This window comes from Dufourea novaeangliae, unplaced genomic scaffold, assembly GCF_001272555.1.
Source record: "Dufourea novaeangliae isolate 0120121106 unplaced genomic scaffold, ASM127255v1 scaffold56, whole genome shotgun sequence".
Classification (NCBI taxonomy): Eukaryota; Metazoa; Arthropoda; class Insecta; order Hymenoptera; family Halictidae; genus Dufourea; species Dufourea novaeangliae.
The window spans coordinates 6,902,924-6,925,031 of record NW_015373942.1 but is presented as its reverse complement, the minus strand read 5'-3'; the positions used below and the strand labels follow the sequence as shown (position 1 = coordinate 6,925,031).

The window sequence follows — 22,108 nt, the reverse complement described above, 5'->3', positions numbered from 1 at the left end:
TTCCTTTTTCCTTTGACTGGTCCAGCTAGACTGTGAATCTTTTGCCTTTTATTATAGATATCCGGTAATATATTAAATATAATACTAGAGTAAGTGAACTTCTTTGACTTAACAAATTTCGATACGTGGATGACTTAATCATTATCACATGCTAGTACTTATGAATTTACTTTTAATATTCTGATGTAAATCTCACACAGATGCATTTCATATAAAATTGCAAATAACAATCATTCGCAAGACTACTATATCTTTGTTTCAGGCTGCAAAGACTCCATAAATGCGTGTATTCTTGTTCTCTTCTCTTCTGACTTTGACTACTGCAATTAAACAATATTCCTCTCTTGTGCATGAGGTTCTTACATTCAACTGGGTATCTGTGTTCCTTTCTTCTCCTGGAGTTTCAGTAGATCTTCTCTTGGGTATCTGATAGTGTATGAAATGCCAGAGGCTGGAAACATGAGTTACTCTTGTTCTCTTTTCCTTTTCCATCGGCTGCTCCAGTTAGACAATGTTCTCTTCTCTTTAGCTTCCTGCTTCTCTTTATCTTTCCTTTTCATTAGCTCTTTTTAGTCGAATACATCCCCCGTGTAGCCGTCGAGCTATCTCGTACTCGAAACATTGAAAATCCACATTCTTCTCTGTCGGTGATTCCTTCTGAGTTGAATCTCGAATATGACGTTCGTGCAGAACAATTAGTCAACAGATTAATACATTCATGACTATACCTATTTGGTATCGATAGATCCTTTTCAATTCAATTTCAAAAATGGTTCCACTACGAAAATAAATTTTAATAGTTTTCATTGACCCTTTCCCTCGCAGAAAATGTTCCATTTTCCCTTCTCTGTCAAATTTTACCTGAAATATCTTTTTTGGTGTTTCATTTTGTCCATACACGAAAGCAATTTATTTTAGTAATTACACTGATGAAAATACTAATCCCTATAAGACCCTGTAAAATGAACAGTGTAGCAACTGTACATCAAAAGACAGAAGAAAATGATAACAATACGCTTGTTTCACAGACCATCATTAGTCAGACGAACAGAGCACCGTACGCAATACATTCGTCGTCCCGCCCGTCAGTCAACCAAACGCCCAAGACCCTCGTACTCCTCTCAGTTTTTCTTTAACGCCATTTCCTCCTAAATGAAACCTCGAAAACGATGCTCATGCATGATTCATTAGCCAGGGGATCTCGGATGTAGGTCGTCGCGGAACGAACCAAGCCCCTTCGAAATCCATTGTCATCGAAAAGTAACTGTTCCTCCAGACGTCCGCCATAGAACATACTTTTCCTGCTGTTCAATGCGCAACATATGACAAGTAGAAGGCCCCAACTTTGAGTAGTCGATTTTAATTAAACTTTTAAGACACGTAGTAAACTCTTTACAAATCACCCCACATATAAGGACAGATATTCGAAAGCTTCTGAATTGTTTGCTTGTGAAGTTTTCCGTGTGACTTCAATATTTACAAGATATAGTAACTACATAGCCTAAAGGACTCATCAAAATCGGCGACCCCAAGTTGGGGCCCACTCCTTACGATAGGTCTCCGTCTATTCCCGTCATCCGTCCAAGTCCACCATAGTTCGACGAGGATGATGATCGGTTCGCGGCGATACCCACAAAACGAAAGTCAACGAATTCCCGGTAATCGCGGTTTCCTAGAGGCGCTCGCGCCGCCCCTTATCGACCATCTAACTTTTTTCTTTCTTCACCACCCGTAATACAAGCGCTCCTCAAACCGTCATATCGGCGGTTCGATCGCGCCTGAAGTTGCCTCTGTTACCCGTAGGATCGTGCGAAGAAGACATAAAACAACGGGCCGCCGTTCGAAATGCCCGTGGAACGCGTCCTCTTCGCGAACCAACTATACCACATTCAACGAGTTGAATCAATAATTATAAACAAAGGAAGAGTGATGAGCATTTAACCCCTTGCGTTATAACATCAAGTCGGACACGTGATGACGATTTCAAACTGGATTTAATAAACGGGTATAACATTCATTTTCTTTGAGTCGAAGTGAAATTCTGTTTCATTGGTATTAATATTTAAGATTTAGAGTAAATGATACATTTGCGCTAAGAATAAAATTCCTTTTGTATCTGGGAAATTATTACCGATATAGTAATGCTTGAACGTACAGTCGTCAAAAAAATCGTAAGGCAAAGGGTTAAGAGAGACAGTTGCTACCCAGTACCTGGGCTTAACACGCACATGTTTCTGGTTATTTTTACTGACATGTCTGATTGAACGAAGAATAGAGATATCACCATCTGATGTGTAGAGGTGGGTAATCAAACCGTTCGAACGTGTTTAAACATCCTACGTGGAGTTTGAACAGTTGAAGTCAAATTTGATCATATCGAGATATTCAAATTGAAGATCACTTTTGAACAATCAGATGACGCAGCAAACACCAAACTCTCAAGCCGTTGTTCCGCGATGTTGCTCGAGCCACGAACGTCGACCAAGTGACTCGAGATGGTGAGTTATCGGAGGTTTCACATTCAGTTGTTCATCAGTACCCTCCCTGCAGTCCCAAGGGCTCGAGAGTTTGGGTTTGATGAAACGTTCCACACTTCGAGCCTCTTGAGCCGTGAACGTCGACCAAACGACTCGAGGTATCGATGAATAACTGACTATGAAGCCTCCAATTGGACATTCGCGGCACGATAGTCAGACAACGTCGAGCATTCGCTGTGCACTAGAGGTAACCATAGTCATCACCTACAGCTGAGTGTTTCTTGTATCCTATAGCTGATTATAGTCACTCATTAAAATTTCGCATAAGTATTTATGTAAATTAATTAAGTAGATGTTACATTGTTTACGGCAAAATGTAGTCTCACAACGGAATATTCTCGTACAATAAGAGCACAATGGCGACCAACTCCGCCACAACGAAAGGGTTAAAGTCCTCGTCGGATGTTTGGGTGAAACATGTTTGAAAGAGTTTGTTCACGAACCCACAAGCACTCGTGCGTCGAGGATTTACGATCGCAGCCTTCGCGATTCTGACTGTAATACGAAGTGATCGGGGAAGGTTGCAGTTTTTATTTGTTCCGCGAGCAGAGGATCGTAATCGGATAGCCCGGGAGCGGACGCGCGCGTGTCCTGGATGGATCGATTCCGCGTTTCGCTTTTACGCGACACGCAACTGGGAAAGAGACCGACCCATCGAGTCGATTCGTAGGTACACGAGAATGCTCTTTTCATAAACCGGGGAGGGGCCGGTGATCGGTAAATGGACAGTATTGATTGGAATTTCTGGATGAAAACCACTCTATGACGAAAAATGAGTTTCTTTTTACAATCCTTTAAAGATATGAGTTTCGTTGAGCTTCGAGGACGGTAATCGTATATGAAATCATTATGTAATGAAACCTTGGGTATTAGGAATGGTGGAGAGTATAGACTGGTCATTTAAATCGATCCTTGCGAATATCTTCGAAACCGTTGACGATACTGACAAATGTATCAGATAAAAGTTCGAGGGGAAAATAACCCGATGTAAGCAGTTCTTTTGTAGATGAATGCGTAGAGGTCGCATGAAGGTCAATTTACCCAATGTTTGGGTAAAACTAATATTTAGTGATTCTACTCATTGGACGAATTATGGATAGAAGCCAATGTGGCGTTAAACTAACCTGTAAAGTACATTAAAAATGCAGTAAATCATAGATGAGTGTTAGAATGCTTCTCGGCACTGAACACTAAACATTTCCTAAACTAATGGCCACCTACGGCTGAAATAAATATCACTGGCTGCAGAATTTCAACACCTACCACTCTACTAAACCTTATTGTCGAGGAGCCTTCGAACACTCACCGAGGATTTACTGTATTACTTCATAGTTTCGTGTAACACGATGGTTAGGTTATTAGAAATTGCTGTGTTGTGCGAATCGTGTTGTCAGTGCCGAGGAGTCTTCGAACACTCATCGAGGATTTACTGTATTACTTCATAGTTTCGTATAACATGACTCACACAACACAATAATTTCTAATAACCTAACCATCGTGTTATACGAAGGTTACCTGCACTTAAAATTTGATCCTAGTTCACGATTCAACATCGGTTGAATCTTATGGTAGAATATGCTTCGGCGTTTCCCCAGTCAGGGTAACGCGAGCGGAATTAATGCCGAATGACTAAGCGGGCCCCCGACGGCCACCGGAACCGTGAGGGAACGGAGCAGCGTTTCGTGCCTATCGATAATGTATCCCTCTCTCCGACGTCGTTGCTCCCTAAAGCCATCCATTCCCAATGTCTCTCCTTCTGGTTATATAATCCACGGCCTTTCAGAGGAGCTCTCGCGTTTTAGCGTCTCGCCGGGGGCGATACGCGCGCGGAGCCACGGAACCGAGGTGAACTTAGCGTAGGGCGTGTTCGCTTCGCTCAAGAAGTTTATTCGCTCCCCGATGCGATTCTTCCCTTTGTTTGCTCGGCGCGACTTCGCTCTGTCGGGTTATCGCCAATCGTTGCGAAGGATTTCCTTTTCCACGTTGCACGGAGGTGTTTCGTCGGATCATTCCCGAGCCGAGAAAGTCGTGTAGACGACGGGTTTATATCGATTCATGGAAATGTTCGTAGAAAAAGTGAAACACCGTACAGTTATTCCACGCGAAGTCTGACAGCTTTTGGAGTAACATTTCGGATTTTGTTGGAACTTGGATATCTTGTAGTCTTTAGTGATCTATAAATATACCTCGAAGGATTTTTCAAAATTTTTTTAATTCTTGATTTTACAGCTGATTGAAATATAGTGTTGACCTTTTTTTTTTAATGAATTCTAACTGATGAAAATGAGTTTTGTGGGTAATAACATAAGAGTACCTAATGAAAATTATTTTAGTTGAAAAAACATATTTTTTAAATATTTATTTTGCAATTGTTTTAACAAAATGCAGTTTTATAACAGCGGAGCTCTATTGAATAATTTGAAGTAGTATGATGATTGTTCTATTTGTCCTTTTTATGGACAAATTTTTAAAAAATATGGATACTTCGAAATTGTCCATATGACAAATTACAAAGAATTTACGAAAACGAAAGAACAAACGAACAAAAAAAAAAAGAACAAACTGTAGAAACAGAAGACTTTCCTTAGTGAAAGCGCAATACTTTAATTTCCACGCATGCCTCTAATTCTTCCTGATTTAAAAAGACAGCGTGAGTTTTCTTTGGTACGCGGTGAACGTTCGGTTGAAATATGTCTACTGGCTAATCTGAAAGTTTCCTATCAAGAAGTTGTTGAAACTTCGGTGTAAGTGGTGAAGTGGTCCGATGAACAGCGCGGATGGGAAACTTCGTACCCTAATTGTTAGAATTTTTTTATGGATCCACTTTAAAATTTTGTTGCTCTTTTGCTACGGTTAACCTGTAACTTCTGTTCGAAGAGGTTGTTCAAACTTTTGTATAATTCTCTGTGGTTTAGGAGTTCAGTGGAGAACACTGATGAGGAAGAACTTCGTAGTCCAATTTTCAGACGCTTTCAGGAATCTTTGCGTTGATTTATCGGACAGAATTATTTCTGAAATAAGTAATTCGGCTTTTTTGATGGAGAATTTAGTGCAGGTTTTTTCACACTTTTAATAATATTTTTTTGTAACAAATATGTTTTCACTTATATTTCTCACAGTAAGCAAAAATTCATTTGCGTAAAAAGTATATTGAAATTATGTTTCGGGAACAATGTACAGTATCGCTCTGAATTATTCGAATAATATGACTTTTGAAGTTTATAACAGTATTTAGACTCAGGTATATATTTTATGGCCCTTAGCCAATGATTTGTATTGTTCAGGACACAGAGCCCGTCGTTTTTGTGACTATTATGAACAGTTTGGGTTTTCTCGATAATTTCGTACTCGTTAACCATAATGTACTAGGAAAATATTTTAAGTTTTACTGTGTCTTTAGGACCGTGTCTTATAAATACGGAATTCCCCTTGTCCTTAATCAGTTCTTGTTCGTCCCACGGAGAAACAACATTTACTCTAACGTGTTGAGAATACTGAAATTTGCAGTGATTTCAATTGATAAACGTTCTGTAGTGTGTGTTCTTCGTGGTGAATACTATTCGTTCGATTATATTGCAAATAAACTAAAGATATCGAAGATTAGTGTGTGGAATATCAGATTCCTTCGGGTTTTTTTTTAAATTTCTAATTTAATATTATCTTTCTTCGTTAGAGATAGTAATAAAGACATTCGTGTCTGAAACGGCAAGAATTTCTCGAACGATCTAATACGTACCACTAAACGCAACATCCATAATCAGCAAATAGAAATACAGCGTAAATTCGCTAGAAGGAATAAACTAGGATAAAATATATCCTCGTAGTTATCTACGAAAGGGGGCTCGATAATCTAAAACATACGGGTCCCAGCGGGTCTATTTGTAAGAATTTTTCGTGGCCTTCGATAAATCGAGTGCGTCATTCTGATATTCAAATGAGGCAGGGACACCAACGGCGAAGATAGGCACGAAGCGACTGAAAGGGTGGGAGGGAGAAAGAGCGAGAAAGAGAGAGAAAAGGAGTAGAGAATGACTGCACTCAGGTCCTTTCGTTACGGAGCGGAGCTGCGGTCAATGGCTGCGGTATACGCAGGTTCAAGGAAAGCGGGCTGGTCCGATTCGACATCGTGTCGTTCCCTGGGAAGGGGAAACCTGAACAGGTGACGCGCTCGTGAAAATGCAGGTTAATAGAATACTGTCTAGAAAAGTCTTTGAATTACCGGCACGCGGCCTCCTCTGGATGGAACGTTCCACAACGTTCGAAAACGTTCGTCTATTATCTATTGGTTGTAATCGTGGAGAATATTATAAATATTTAAATTTATATATTTATAGTATTATAAATATTTAAATTTATATATTTATAATATTAGAATTATTTAAATTTATATAGACGTTAGAGCGTATATTGCCCAGCTAATAAATAAAGTTGTTACCTAGGCTAATTTTATTGCGACTTAGACACACGATGTCTCGCGAATTCCTTCACAAACGTTTCAAGTGGAAAGTAATTTGAAAGATTATCATCCACTTCTGTTTTGGTCTGCATTTTTTCTTCTTTCTTGTTTTCACTTTCTATATTGCAATTGAAATATGTAAACCGAAACTGTATAAATAATTTAAAAAAAATACGTACAGTAGACTTCTGGAGTCAAATTTTGAGTCACTGTACATCTTAAATCAAAATATATATGTATACATATATGCACTACTATCCCTCATTATTAAAACAGTTATTCTATTTCTTTTTTAATCGTGGTGTTTAAAGTAGATTGCAAAATCGTGTATTACATATACCGCACACTTTATGTGATTTGGAACTAGATTAAACGTAGACCTCTGCCAAGACCTGATAAAATCCTATAATAGGATAAACAAATATTTTTCCGAGTCCAGTATCAGTAAATTCCTCCATAAAACCCATATTTATATGATCATCCGCAGTCCGCGGATTACGTACACTCACATTCATAAGTATCAGCACATTCACCGAACATCATATAAACTTTGAAAAACATGTAAAATTTACTGAAATGTTTCGAATTATTATTTACGAACAGCCAAATTTCAATACATCGGACAGAACGTGTAATTTTTACAAAAATATCATGTCATTTCTGCACAAACCAGGCGTCACGATAATTATGGCCGGGAATGTATAGGATAGATGTTCCCCCAATTAACTACCACCTTAAGATAGCAGCATAACTGCGTTTAATTATTTTACGTGCTGTTTAACCTAGAAATCGTCTCAGTTCGCAAAATAATGTTACTTAACACCCGTTTCATTAATAAACAAAGTTTTATCCATTAAACATGAAGAATTAATTGAAAATTAATTAAAGTCTGCGAGCAATCCGTGTCCCTATGACAGTTACCGCAAAAATTAAAGTAATTCTTATCTGTACATAATACTTTAACAATTCATTGTCTGCAATAGATACAGGTTGAATAGTAAAATTACGAATCTTTCTTTAATATGATTTTTGATGCTCAAATTGCACTTTCATTTTGCAACCTTAATTTCTAAATACCAGGTACGTACAATCACACGTTTTCGTTTGTTTTTATATAAATCAGTGTATCGATTTAATAATATAATTTTTTGTACAAAATTCTTTATACGTTACGATTATATTAAGTAAATCAATAAAGTGACAGTCTTCGGGACGCTGGTAGTAATTGGGGACATGTACTCTATATACCACGGTCAATCCTCATTTACGCAAAGAGACCGCCGCGAGTTGCTCCAAATTTTTCGAGCTGCAGTAGCGCGTATCGGGAGACCCCCGTACGATCAATCTCGGGAACGGTCAAGGATGCTCCGGCCGGCCATCGAAACGGGGACGATAACCGCGCTACATGGAAACGTACTCCAGAAGCCAATTGTTTCGCATCCACACCGGCCTCTTCTATTGCTGCAACGAGTACTCCCATTGTTGCTTCTCTTTCATAATCGCGTAAACATATTCCCGACGCTCACACTTCGCTTATATGGCCTCACCTAGCATACCGAACCCGACTTCACAACCATTCTCCCCGTAACCACCAAAAAAAAGAAAAAAAAAACTTCATACAACTCAGGCACGATCACTCCAATCCATTTTACGAACAATTTGTTCCCTCCCCCCAAAAAACCGCCTTAAATCGCGGTTTACCACGGTTCTGTTCGACTTCGAACACATTTCACAACCTCGAAACACCTAAGCCAGCCAATACTTTCCTTCCTAGACATGAAACTACGACACAGGGTGCACAGCCGGTCGGGACCATACGAAAACAATTTTCTGAAAGCCGTGAAATCGATTCGGGCACGCAGGAAGTGGGCGCGTTTCTTTGCCCGCGCGCCGTTCCGTGAACAAACACATTCGACAAAAAAGCCCCCGGTGTGCTTCGGTCTGTCGAGCCGATCGGACACGATGCAGCGTATACGCACACGTACACAGGGGGGGGGAGAGGAGGCGTATCCCCCCTGGAGGAGAACAACCGACGACATCGTGTAACCCTGGGGATACTTGAACCCCGGAGGTGTCCGCTGCATAGCAACAAACCGGCCGATCGATCGGACCAGGGGCCAGCGTTCCTTCGGGCCAAGTTTTGAATAATACTGACCAAGGTGGAGACCGGATAGACAGACACTTCTGTCCCACGAGGTCGACAACAGGAAGATTCTCTCTACAGGGTGAACCTAGACCCGTCTACGGGACTGGTGTGTTAAGGCAGGGAGGAGAGAGGGATGGAGGGGGGCAAGTATCGATCTAAAAGTTTGTTCCCATACCGGTGCATGAAGGCGGCAGTCGACATGTTACTATCCATGGGGTGGTTCCATAAATCGCAGCCCTGCCACGGCAACACGCCTTTTTAACACTCGATCGTTTTCCCGCCGTGATAGAACCGGCCTGTGGGACACCTCTATCCGCGTTGAAACGATCCCGGATTTTTTTACTTTTGGCCCCCTTGTTCTACGATCCGGGCACGATGGGTTCAGCAAGATACAGTTAATAAGAGCGTATAAATTAAGTGGGGGGTTGTTATATCCGCGGGGATATTTGGCCGTGGACCGCGCGAGTGAACCGTTTGCAAACACCTGCGCGACTTGGCAGGTTGAGACCGACGGGTGAACTGAAGTCAGAATGCGCATTCGTCGGTTTCCATGGCAGTGGCAGAGCCCCGATGATGATGGTGGTGGAGGAGCAAGGTGGTGGTCGAGGTAGTGGGGGGGGGGGCAGTTGCGGTTGTAATGGTGGTGACGGTGTGCAGGAGAGACTTTGGCTGATGGTTGTAGTGGTGGTGCACTGGTGGAGCTCCGGTAGCTAACGGCCATGGTGGGGGATTGACAGAGCACACCGTCTGTGCCCGGCTTTGGCGCGTTCACAACCAGGTGCTGCCGGGCAGCCTAAGGTCCCATTCACATGATCAGGTCGATGTGCTTTGAGAGGGGATCGATGATGTGTGGTCTTCGATTTTTTCTGTGCTATAACGCGATTCTGACTGATTTTTGGAAAGTCTTCTAGGGGTGGGTTTCCCCGATGGTGGGATTGACGTATGGATTCGTTGAGGAGTAGTTTTGGGCGTGGCAGGATTTTCGAGTAGAGACTGTTGGTGGGAGGAGAGTCTTGGTGATTTGGATTTACAGTTTGCGGATGGATTACGGGGATTCTTGGGCTTTCTGGTTTAGTGGTTTGGATGGATTATGAGAAGTTTTGGGTTGATGTGTGTTTTGGGTATAGGTGAGGGGAATGCTTGGACATCGCGACCGGAGTTCGGCAGAATTTCATTCGAATAATACTTAGTGAATAGCAGTAGTATATAAGATTGTCATCTTGACCTTGGAACAGTTAATGAGATTAACATTCTTTAACAAGTTTTGGATATTTATACTTACGATAATGCATAAAATCCACTATGTCATGGTTAGAGTTTGCAGAATTAAAATCAATTGTAATGAATATATTTATACAGAATCGATGGATCAACCACTTATTTCCATAAACCTAATAATAAAATTACATATTAAAGTTCTCAAAATAAACTAGATTGATCAAAGGTAAAATTTGTATTGAAAAATACACAATAATTTTGAAAAGATTATTTTTATTGAAGAACAAACGATGGAATATTTTCTCCCACTCTCCATCCATTTGTTTCAATTTTACAGTCGCGATACATGTTATCACATTTAGCAATTTTTCTGTACTTTCACATGTTTTTTTTCACCGTCCTCGTCGTGCCTCGTTTCGGCGACGAGGTGCGCGTGCGCTGAACTTTAATAACTTTCTTGTAGGCGTCGGACGCGGGTTACAGCATCGCGATACAAGCGAAACCACGCAAATATGTTTCCCTCCCGACGTATCTGGCCGTCTATCGTATAATCAGTTATAAAACGATCCGCCCTTTTCCTCTGCCTTTTCACCTGTGCGGTAACCTCGGCCGAGCCAGAGCCGAACGGTGTGGAATACGGTCGTGTCAAATCGGTAAATGGATCTCGGCACGGTTGCTGCGGACCGAATTTTTCTTTCGTCGTATTTGTTCGAGATGAACCTCCCAGCCAATAAGTCCTACCATCAACGGTCTGAGATCCTTAATTGAAAAGAAGAGTATAAATCCTCGCTTGTAATCATTCTCCTTCAAAATCTACAGTGGAGATTTCTTCGATTTTTTTCTTCAAACAAGTTAGAAATATTGGATACCATAAATTATTATTAGCGATAAGTATGGATTGTGAATGTACATAATTTTATTTAATATTTCTGTGAGTTTTGTATTGGTTATAAATAGACTGCGGATTATATCTATTTATCGTAAATGGGAGTTTGCAAAAGACAATACAGTAAAAGTTTTCGGGAAGATTAGTATGAACTTTACTCCACTTGCAACCTAAAAGAATCTTTTCTAAAGGAAACGAGTACTTGAAATAATTTCAGTTCGGTAAATAAATGTATACAAGTCTGCATAAAGATCCGCAGTCTAGTTGTAAATAATCACGAAGAAAAAATTAGATCTATATTAATTTCCACTATGATATAATTGGTATGAAATTAAGTAAGTAAAGAAGTGAACGCGTTACTTCTGCTTCAGTAAACAGGTCACTCGCAATTCCCTCGGAAACCAATGTAAAGGATGGAAAAGGGCTCAAACGCAGCTTTCCAATACCATCCAACTTCCTTCGCCGTTCTCTTCTTCGTTATTTCTCTCAGTTAAGAATTTCTTTACCCGAAAATACAGACGAGACTCCGTCATTTCCATCTACTTCTTCTTCTACCTCTCATGCACAGGGTGAGTCACGATGAAGTGAACACTTTATCTTCATTAAGTTTGAAGGTAGAAAAAAGTGTCAAAGAGGGCAATCGTAATAAATGGGAGGATAAATGTGACTGTTTTTGTCCATGTTTTTACTATTGAATTGTAATTAATAATATCTTTTCGACTGTGTGTTTTACTTGTAACACTATTGTGATAAAATGGATATTAATGTAGATGAGAATATAAATATTTACGTAGTGAATTTTGTGATCACTGTTTGGACTATTATTTTACTACTAATTGTAGTCAGAATATTGTGAATGTTATTACTACGGCAGTCAACCTATTAACGTCATCTTTCAGATCGTTCGAAGATCAATCACTTTTTTTCTCAAACGACACCCCATATTCCTGATCCCATAGTGATGTAACTGCTGTCACAAAGAGTTCACTGATACGCAACACCAACGCCTGCCTTCTGCACAAGTACTGAGGATCAAAGAGACTTGAAAGTATAAAGGTACAATATTGTAAGAAATCTTTACGCGAAGTAACACTCTGAAATATATCGAGTCTGGAGTAAAAATAGAAATTCCCGTTTGCTCTGAATAATTTTACTAAACAAAGAATAAAATAAAAGGTTTATTAAACCTGATAGGAGCGTTCTGTTTTATCGTATTTTGTACGGTTCTACGGTAAATACTCGATGACTGTTCGAAGGATTCTCGGCACTGAACATTAAATGTATCATAAACTAATGACCACATGCTGGGAAACCTTCGAACACTCATAGAGAATTTACTGTATTAGGAGAAATACATAAAATCCACAATCTAATTAAAATTCATTGACGCTGTCTCAATGGTATCCACCATCGAAAGATATCAGTAGTTTTGAAAGTAGAAAAAGTTTCCATGTACACGATGATAATAATTATATGATACGTTCATCGCGACCCACCCCGTATAAACAACTCCGTCATTCCGCCCCCCGAGTCTTCCCTTCACACGAATTCCGCGCGGAGTAGCAAAGAAGAGGCTGCATCGAATGAAAAGACTTGGCCCTGTTTTAAAGAAAAAAAGAAAAACCCTACCCTTCTTCGGCACCCGTGTAATACCAGATTTTCCCGTGCGATGACAGGCGTCCCTCCCGGTTTAATTCATCAAGCGAGAATCGCCCTCGATCGCGACCCCTTGATCCCGCGTGGCTCTGAGAAGCTGCCAAGGAGAGTAGTATCTCCTCCTACTCTCCCCGTTATCATCTTACTTCTCCATTTAACCCTTTCGTCACTGCGACGTCGGCCGTATAGCGATCATTAGACTGCGGATTTTATGTATTTACAGCGTGTTTGATATAGGTACTGTTTTATCAACAGTTTATTATCGGTAACATCTTTAGCTGAGCCGTAAGTAGAGGTACTGTACTCCTAGACGCCTTCTTTATATGTATAGATCCGTATAATTTTCTTGTGAAATATTAATAGATACATTAGTTAATAATTATGAAATTAATTAACCTTCCGTGAACCCCGTTATTTTTACTGCTGTCGTCGGACACGTGGGTCTATTATGTCCAGACTTATTTTTTTTTTGTACCTTGTAGGATTGCAAAAAATCTGAAAAAATTCAGTGATACTTTCCCAGGGTCTGTACTATGTGATCTATGAATTTTTAAAGTTGAATGGTAAAAGGTTTTTTTTTAATAATAATAATCCCTTCGTTCCGGAAATATTTGGGCGTGAAATTTTGCTTGTGCTATTAACGATCCAGAGGGAAAATAACAAAATAATTCGTTGTTTGAAATTGCTACTGTTTCAAATGAAATAAAGTTTCGAAATAAATTATTTCAAATAGTTATTTCTTATTTCCATTTCAAATAAAATCTGCTCAGTTCTGAATTACTTCTTGAAAATCTGTATTTTACATAAACTTCCACAGTCTGAATACGAAAGCAAAATATAATTCTCATAAAAACAACATCGATTTAAAATGATATTTTGCTATTATTTTAAGCCTTGTATCTAACGGCTGACTCATGTAGGTTGTAGCTGGAATTAGTATCCACAAGTCACTTCAAAATGCCAGTTATAGGTGGCGTTAGGGTTAATCCACCCCCGTTTGCGTTGCACCCTCGACTTTACCTCTCGCCAGAACACGAAACGTGCGCGAACGCCCATTCCGTTGCTCCACTTTTCGCCCCGCGAACGGGATCGCTCCACCAAACGAGTCTCAAAATGTACTTTCGCACGTGGATTTTCGATCGAATCACCGCCTTTTTTTTTCACAGCGAGTAACGGTGAGACCGGCAAATATTTGCCAAGAACGCTCGCGAAAACGTTCCACACCGCTCGATTAATTGATACGCCGAACAAACCGCGCTGCTCGAAAGTGTACCTACGCGATGAATTAATACGTTCGCGTGCCGCTGGAGAATCGTGAGGGACGTTTTATGTGCCACCAATTTGTATTCTTATCCATACGTTTATACTCACACAAACACATGCAGGCTGTCCGCATGTTCAACGAAGTTATTCAATTTTCATTATTTTAACCCTTTCCGACCTGAACGATTTCTTTCAAAAAGACAAAAATATTAGTTGGCTGTTGGATGTCAGAAATACAGGAAAATAAAAAATAATGGACATAAAAAATTGTTAATAAACAAAAACGAATATTTGTTAAATAATTTTTAAATATTATTTTCGAGTAAGAAACTAAATTACACGATGTGATGTCATATTGAATTTTTAGGTTCGTAATAAGAGTTACAAATGCTAAGTAAGTTAATGATTCCAAATGGAATCCTACGGTCAGTAAGGGTTAATTAAATTCAACGTTTAACTTTGATGTTGCCTGACCCTTGTAGCCCTTCCGATACTACGGACGACTATAGTCGCTCACTACGAAGTAGTTATCGTGTACATTATACAGTGCTGAAACTATTGAAGTAGATTTAATATTAAATTTTATCGGGTTCAACCCTTTGCATTCCAAGCTTTTTTCTCATGGAAAACTAGCAACTCTTGAACAACAATTGAGTAGATAAGAAAAAATTGAAAATAACTTTTTTATTTGAACGTTTCAGAAGTTTTTACTACACGTTCATTTTCTTATCAAATTTTACAATTCAAAATTAAAGACATTCATCGTGCAACAACCTTGTGTGAGTATAATTCATAGATGTATATGTATACAGGGGGTCATGTAACTGGTGGTACAGCCGAGTAGTGAGTAATTCTACATGAAAAACTATGTCAAAAATATAGTACAACATTTTTTTAATTTTTGTGGCATACAAAGTTGTCAGATTATTCATCTCTAAAAGACTAGTAATCTGTAATTAAGGGTTAAACGAGGACTTTCGTTACTGTTTAACCCACCAGATCCGCCCATTCCCGCATTATACCGTTGGAAAATGTCGACTCGATGTGTAAGTGGCGAACTCGACGTACACACCGTAGCGTCTCCACGCCAACAATGGTCGCATGACGCAAACGCGACGATATTAGCTTGCATAATAGTTCGGTCTCTCAAGCCAATTGCATTGGCCTACTGGGCGGTTGATTCCCGAGTTCGAGTACAATTTAATTTGCAACGGAGCACCGACTCCCATCCCGAAGTGGCTCCGTTTTCTCTCGGTTTCACCTGGACCCGACTCTTTGCCCCCTCCCCTCCACTGGTTCCAGCCGATTCGGATTTAATGCTCGAGACGAAATCAATACGTTAGATATCTCTCGTCTACTCGGGTATTTCCCTGCGCCCTTCCGTGTCCCTCGTCCGGTTTCCTCGTCTCCTTCCGGCGTCGACGAACCGAACGACGACGTCAGCGCGCTACAGGAAAGTGTGCCAATAAATGGGAAAAAAGAACGTGGTAACGTCGAAAGGCCCAACCGCGTACGAAATCCGATTTTCAGGCCACTCAGACATGCAAATGTCTTCGACGAGAGAGTCTAATTAAAAAGAAATTCCTTTTTCCACACGTTGGAAATGACATTCAGCGAACGCTTTACCCGGGTCTTTTTATTGAATTAATTAATCTGAGTACATCGTGGTTTTTTCTTCGTGTGGCCCAGGTCAGGATGATGATGGTCTTCGGGGTAGGTTTTATGAACAACTTGACAGGTGGCTCCATACCGCCATTTTGTTTGGAAACCAGGTTTTGTTCACGAATCACGGTAGATTTACGACATTCTGTTCGGTACGATGTGTTTGCTTTCTTAATTAACCATTGAGAATGTAAAAAATTAGTACCAACGTTTCGTCAGCATTTGAAAGTTTGCGTTCTGCAAGGAAACGCAGATAGCTTTGTCAGAAATGTAAATACAGGCAACCCTAACACGAATGTTAGGTTTCATGGAAATACTGCGTTGTACAGATTGATACAAAAAGAGGGTTCGTAACTTCTAGGGTAGATAGTATTCAATTGTTCTGGCTCAATAGTCAGTAACCAGAGTTTTGTCTAACGATTAGAGGAACGAGAAACTCTTTGATATTTTCCATCACTATGAGATCAACATAAAAAGTTAATTTTTCAACGATGAAATTGTAGGTTCCTGCAACAAAGTCTGCAGGATTCTTGACTTGCAAATATTTTTTAGAGATACAGTTTAATCGCCTCGGGAACGACAAAAGCTAGAGTTATTACTAGCTTCCGGGCGTAGATCATGGCAATGCGGTCTTCATCGCACGTCTGAGAACTATATCATTATCTTACCCGAGGACGTGTTGGTTACGAAACGTCGGAACAATTTCTCAAAAGGCTGCAACCTGTACCCTGTCTACACCCCCGAGCTACATACTGACAGCTTCTATCCCGAGAACACAGTCTTTATCATCATTCAAATTCTTAAGGTCTCTATTGTTAATGATTTATTAATCCTCATTTACATTTTAAAATCTACTCTACTCATTTCTACTTAATTCCCACTCACCCTTCAGTCATGTTATGCTCGATATTGTTCCATATCAGTATTATTCCATGCTTTAACGTCAATTACCTACATTCAGGTTAATTTATTTTAAGTCGTAACTCCGGAACATTGAAATTTTTTTTTTAATGGTTGTATTCCAAATACTAAGAATAGTTAAATATTTATGTTGACAATAAGATAAAACATTGTTAGATATTGTAATAAATAGCTATTCAGTAGATGATATTATAGTGTGTTTGATTATTTCACGATTGTGCTACTTCTATATTAAATTTCATGAATTGTAAGCTCAGTTTTCTCAATTTAGAAACTAGCCAGGACAGAATACTTAATAACTAGAGGGACGATATACTATTCATAATAATTATAGAAACTCTGAAAATCGGTTCGATAACTCTTCTTCGAGATTGTGAAAAGGACGACGACCGAAACTTGTGGCTTCGTGCGTCACGAGTTCACATATTTTAAACCCAAAAGATACGGTTTCATTATCCACCGTATTCGTCTACTTAAACTACATCAAACTAGTCCCTATTACCCAAACTGGAAACAAAGAGAAAGAAACACCAATCTAAAATCCTTTTTGACATCATTCACAGGGTTTTTACGACTACTTTCTCAGCTATCTTGAAACCAGTTATCTTCATCGATCTTCAAGGGCGTAGGCAGGTTATCATTAAGAGCGGAGGGCAAAATTTATCTTACGGAAAATTTCATAAAATATTATGTTTCTTCACTAGGGGCAGGGGGAAGGGGGCAAAATCCAATTATTTTTCCTTTAGGGTAAGGTACAGACCAATTTCTTCCCTCTAAGGGAGGCAGAACAAGTGTAGGGATGGGATAATTACTATGAACAATATCACAGTTCCGAAGGAACCTGTTTTCAATAATTGCTGATAAAAATCGCGAATATCATACAAAAAATTGCAATATTAACTCCAATTCGAAAATTGTTTGGAATTTTTCAAACCATGTACACCCACGAGCACCTCGGCTTCCGCTAAGGGAAAATCTGGCGTAGGGGAAGGGCCTCCTACCTCCTGCTCTTGAAAATTACTGAAATGTACCACGAATTAACGTTCGATTTAACATTCATTTCCGTACTTGAAATAAATATATCAATCGATACGAGGCCCTCACCCCTAAATTGATTTTCCCCTAGAGGAAGCCGAGTTTGCACGTCAATATATAAACTCGCGAGCAAACTCTGCTTCCGCTAGGAAAAAAAGTGATGAAAGACCTCCTACAACTTAGTCTTGGAATTACTGATATTTATGCCAAATTAACATTCGGTTTTACATTCATTTTAGTATTTGAAATAAATTTATCATCATCATAAAAGTATACATCCCGCCTATCCAGAAGACCTGGTCTGCCTAGCGCAGAATCATGATCCGCAGAAGACACTTTTCCAAATGACGATGGGCGGTCGCGATGGGTTCGCGTCTCAATGTCGAAGACTAGGCTCAGTTTTTCCCAAAGTGGGATATCTGTGTGTGGCAAGACACGGCTGGTGAAGAATGGAGGGAAGCTGGCTGTGTACGTGGGTACTCGTGGAGATCGGAGGGGGGACGAGTAGCATTATCCTCGCAGTGTGTTGCGATTCATTCGTCATTGTCCGAGGAGGCCCCTTTGTGGCAGAGCGCGCGCGGGAATGGCTCACGGCGCCCGTATTGGTACCGGAGGGGGGCTTACTCGCGGCAGGGGAGAGAATAGTCACGGAACGGAGTGTCGTTGCGAGCACGCATGCACGCGTGGGATTACGACACCAGCTCGCATGCACGGCGTTTTGCGTGCCCGGAACGGCGGAACAGCGTGAAAAGTCGTCGTCGCGAGGACGTGCGTGGGCGAATATTCCGCGGATCGTGTAATACCGAGCGCAGATAATGCAGGTGAAGAGTCGAGTTTGAATGTAAAAATTGACGACTTTTGCTAGGGCTAGTACCTTGGAATGCATGTAGGAACAAAACTAACGTGGAAATATATAATTATAATTGGTATATCTCACTATACTCCATTTGATGATTTCTTGTATTAGTGTGCTGTAATGTTTTAAATCACATATTGTAAAAGAGGGTTTTCACCCGTACGAATTAAATTAGATTAAATTAAATATACGAAAGAAAATAGAACAAATAAGAACAAAAAAATGACAGACATTCTAGGCATCTACAGAAAACAAACTGCTAATATACAGGGTGGGACAATAACTATTACCACCTCAGATATCTTCGAAACTATAAGGTTCATAGAAATATTTGTTGAACGAAAGTTACACAGTACGAAGAGAGCCATCTGATGGGGCTAATAGTTTTTTTTGTAGGTGGAAGTACTTTGAATATTTTAAGGTGACCTATTGAATAAGACTAAGCCAGCATGTCCGTCTATTACTTACCGTTTCTACTTACTGCAAGCAGTGTCTGTCTGAGTAAGTGATACTCTTGAAAATAAGGTCCCCTGCAAAAAGATTTAGAGAGTTAATATAGTCTACTAACTAGTGATTCTGGTTGTTCGTATCTAGACCAGAGCGTAGTTTCGCAATACTTTCAATGACAAGAAAATGTGTTTAAGCAGTGATATTCCTTAAATAAAGCTTTCAACTCATAAAACTCTCCGAGTAAATTGAGCACCACCGTCGCATTAGAAAACCTAACGAAGAGGTTGAAGAATACCTTCGTCCCGAAACAGTTAAAAAACTAAAGCCCTTGAAATAAAAGATTCTATTCAGTAGTCACACCCTCCGAAGGATTCGTTTAGGAGAGTCTTTACAAAGGTTTCCACCCTCTCTTCACGCCTTACTTGACGACAACCCTAAAGGGTAAACCCCTAAGAACCACTCAATGCACCTTGAAACATCGCTGTAAAAATGTACATACATACGTCTCCACCCCAAACCCAAGCCTAAACTCGAGATTCATGTGCGCCACAAGTGTTACCCTTGTCCTCGGGACCAATACGACAGGTGTCCTCAACATCCCCCAATATCCCTACACTCTAACACGAAACAGTCCACGTACAATATTAAATACGATTTTAAATTCAAGAAGTGTCGAGATGCTCGTTGAATGTTGGCCCATGTCCAACCCTTGTTACCCAAACAACCAGATAGATTGATAGATCGGTAACAGAACACCGAGGGACGTCGATAATACTCGGTTTCGGGAAATTGTGCGACACGAACAGTCAGCGAAAAACGCCTTCTGAATGGCAGCCAGTCACGCCTCGCCGCGAAGACGACGCGCGTAGAGGGTGACGCACGCGCCGGGGTGAATAAACCGAAAGGGGGAAGGAAGAACGTCGGCAGAACCACGGAACGATGACACACAGCCCAGGAAAATTGCGAACGCGCCCGAACGAATGGCGGGGGGGGGGGTTGCGTCGAATGGAATAATTAGAATCGCTGTGTGTAGCGCGCGAAAGTCTCGGGGAAACTCGATCGAACATGACGACTATGATATAGGATTGCTCGCGAACGTATGCTAGATGTTTTTCGAGAGGGTTGTACTTGGATTGTACGGGGGAACGTTTTCCCCCGTGACTGTACGAGTTGCCCTCGAGGGGTGGAAAATTTGGCAGGAACCTCCTTGCACGTATGGTCTCGTGAATCTTTTAACGTGCGTCTGTGTGACGTGGATCGACCACCTTTGTTTCGTCAGCCGACGAATATCGTGTCGCGTATATTCGCTGTTCGTCGAGCAACGGATGGCGAGAAGTCAATGTCTGTTTTTAGGAAATTTGTTGTCTTTTAAGCATTCGTTGAATTTGTGATTTTATTTTATAAAGATTATTTCTGCTTTCATCCGAAATCTAACTTTATGGATTGCTCGATTCGATTTTTAGTTTTGTAGAATAATACATCGAAATTTAAATTTCCATAAAATTCTGCAGTTTGTATATTACTGTTAATAATAAGGGCAGTGAGTAGAAACAGTTAGTCATGGGCAGACACATTAGGCAGGTTCGGTAGGACCTTTTTTTTCGGACACATCTAGGCTAGGTCGGGGTAGTACAACCAAGCAGGAGGTGATTTTACAACAAATAATTTTCTTTTCATACGAGGCACTTCATATTAAATACTGAACTTCGACTTGGATGTCCTTAGAAATGAAATTTTGTATACATATAAACAACGCATTGCAATTTCTACTTTTTATTTATATTCAACCATCTTTCCTTGTTTATAGTAATTAATTAATTTATTTATTATATTTTGTATGACATTTTACATATAAATTTTGTTTAGTTTCTTACAGTTACATTTACCATCTCGAACTAAAAATTGAATATTCTTATTCTCTCTGTAATAATTGTAAAATGGCCACTGAAATTATTGGATATTCTTGTCCGCCATGTTGCGTACCGAAACCTCCCCTCCGCGACGTGTATCGGGTAGCTTTTCGTCGATGACTGTACCGTCGTTCGATAATTAAACGAAAAATAAAAAGGCAGCTGATAGAGTGCGACGAAGGTTTACTTTGGCTAGGCGCCTGAATTACGGCAACCCGTCGTGCTTTAATACAAGCAGGCACGCAGACCGACGACAAAGGGGTGAATAAGCTCTGGGCAAACATATAGCCGGGAACGTTGTTTGACTCACGAAGTTTGAAACGGCAAACTGTAGTTAGAACGTCAGACAATTGTCCGACGACTGCACAACCGGTGATATAATATTCTATATCTCGCATGAAAAGAAGTAGCTTTTTTCAATTTATCTAGAATCTAGTTTAAAACGTAATAACCAAATTACTTGTTCAATCTATTTAGAGTCTTGCTACAAGTTTAATAACCAAATTACTTTTAAGTACACCCTTTCACGTTATTTTAAATAGTCCAAATGCTGGGATAAATTACAGAATAAAGTAACCGTAAGAGAAAATTTCAGTAATTACCATTAAAGGCAATGAATTCAAACTTTCGTTAAGGCTGCAACGTTCTACAATAATTTTTAACACTTCACGGTGTATTAGGATGTCCGAGAAAGTGTTGCGCAGCGTTAGTCACCTTGTTTCTTGTTTTTGTATAACGCAGTGACGGACTTATTTGCAGAACGATATCAAAAGGCAGATAAACGTGTAAAACGTAGCGCAACAAAAGCTTCATTTCTATTTTATTTACGACGAAATAAGTCCTACAATCAGTCCAACTGATAATAAATAAATAAATTATTTACGTAAACATAAACAATATACTGATGGGACATATTTTTTAAACAATGATTTTCTAAACCGTGTAGTTCCTGATACATTAAAGAAAATTTTTTGTTTCACCCCCAGCTTCGAGGGCTGTATTCATCACCTAAGTATAGAAAAATTATCAATAAAAAAGGTGTTTGTTAAATACATTTCAATATACTACGTCTGTGATAAATTTAATAAAAATCGCTATGTCACACATAAGTA

The 22,108-nt window shown here is 39.9% G+C and overlaps 1 protein-coding gene across 1 annotated transcript in view; it reads right to left on the bottom strand.

Annotated features, from left to right (window-relative positions):
* The window catches only part of LOC107185796, a 74,601-nt gene extending 65,249 nt beyond the window's left edge, over window positions 1-9,352 (bottom strand). Inside the window, exon 1 of the mRNA XM_015573557.1 lies at window positions 9,315-9,352. Within this exon, the coding sequence (XP_015429043.1) occupies window positions 9,315-9,352 (38 nt within the window). The remainder of the gene's footprint in view (window positions 1-9,314) is intronic.
* Window positions 9,353-22,108: the final 12,756 nt, after the last annotated feature.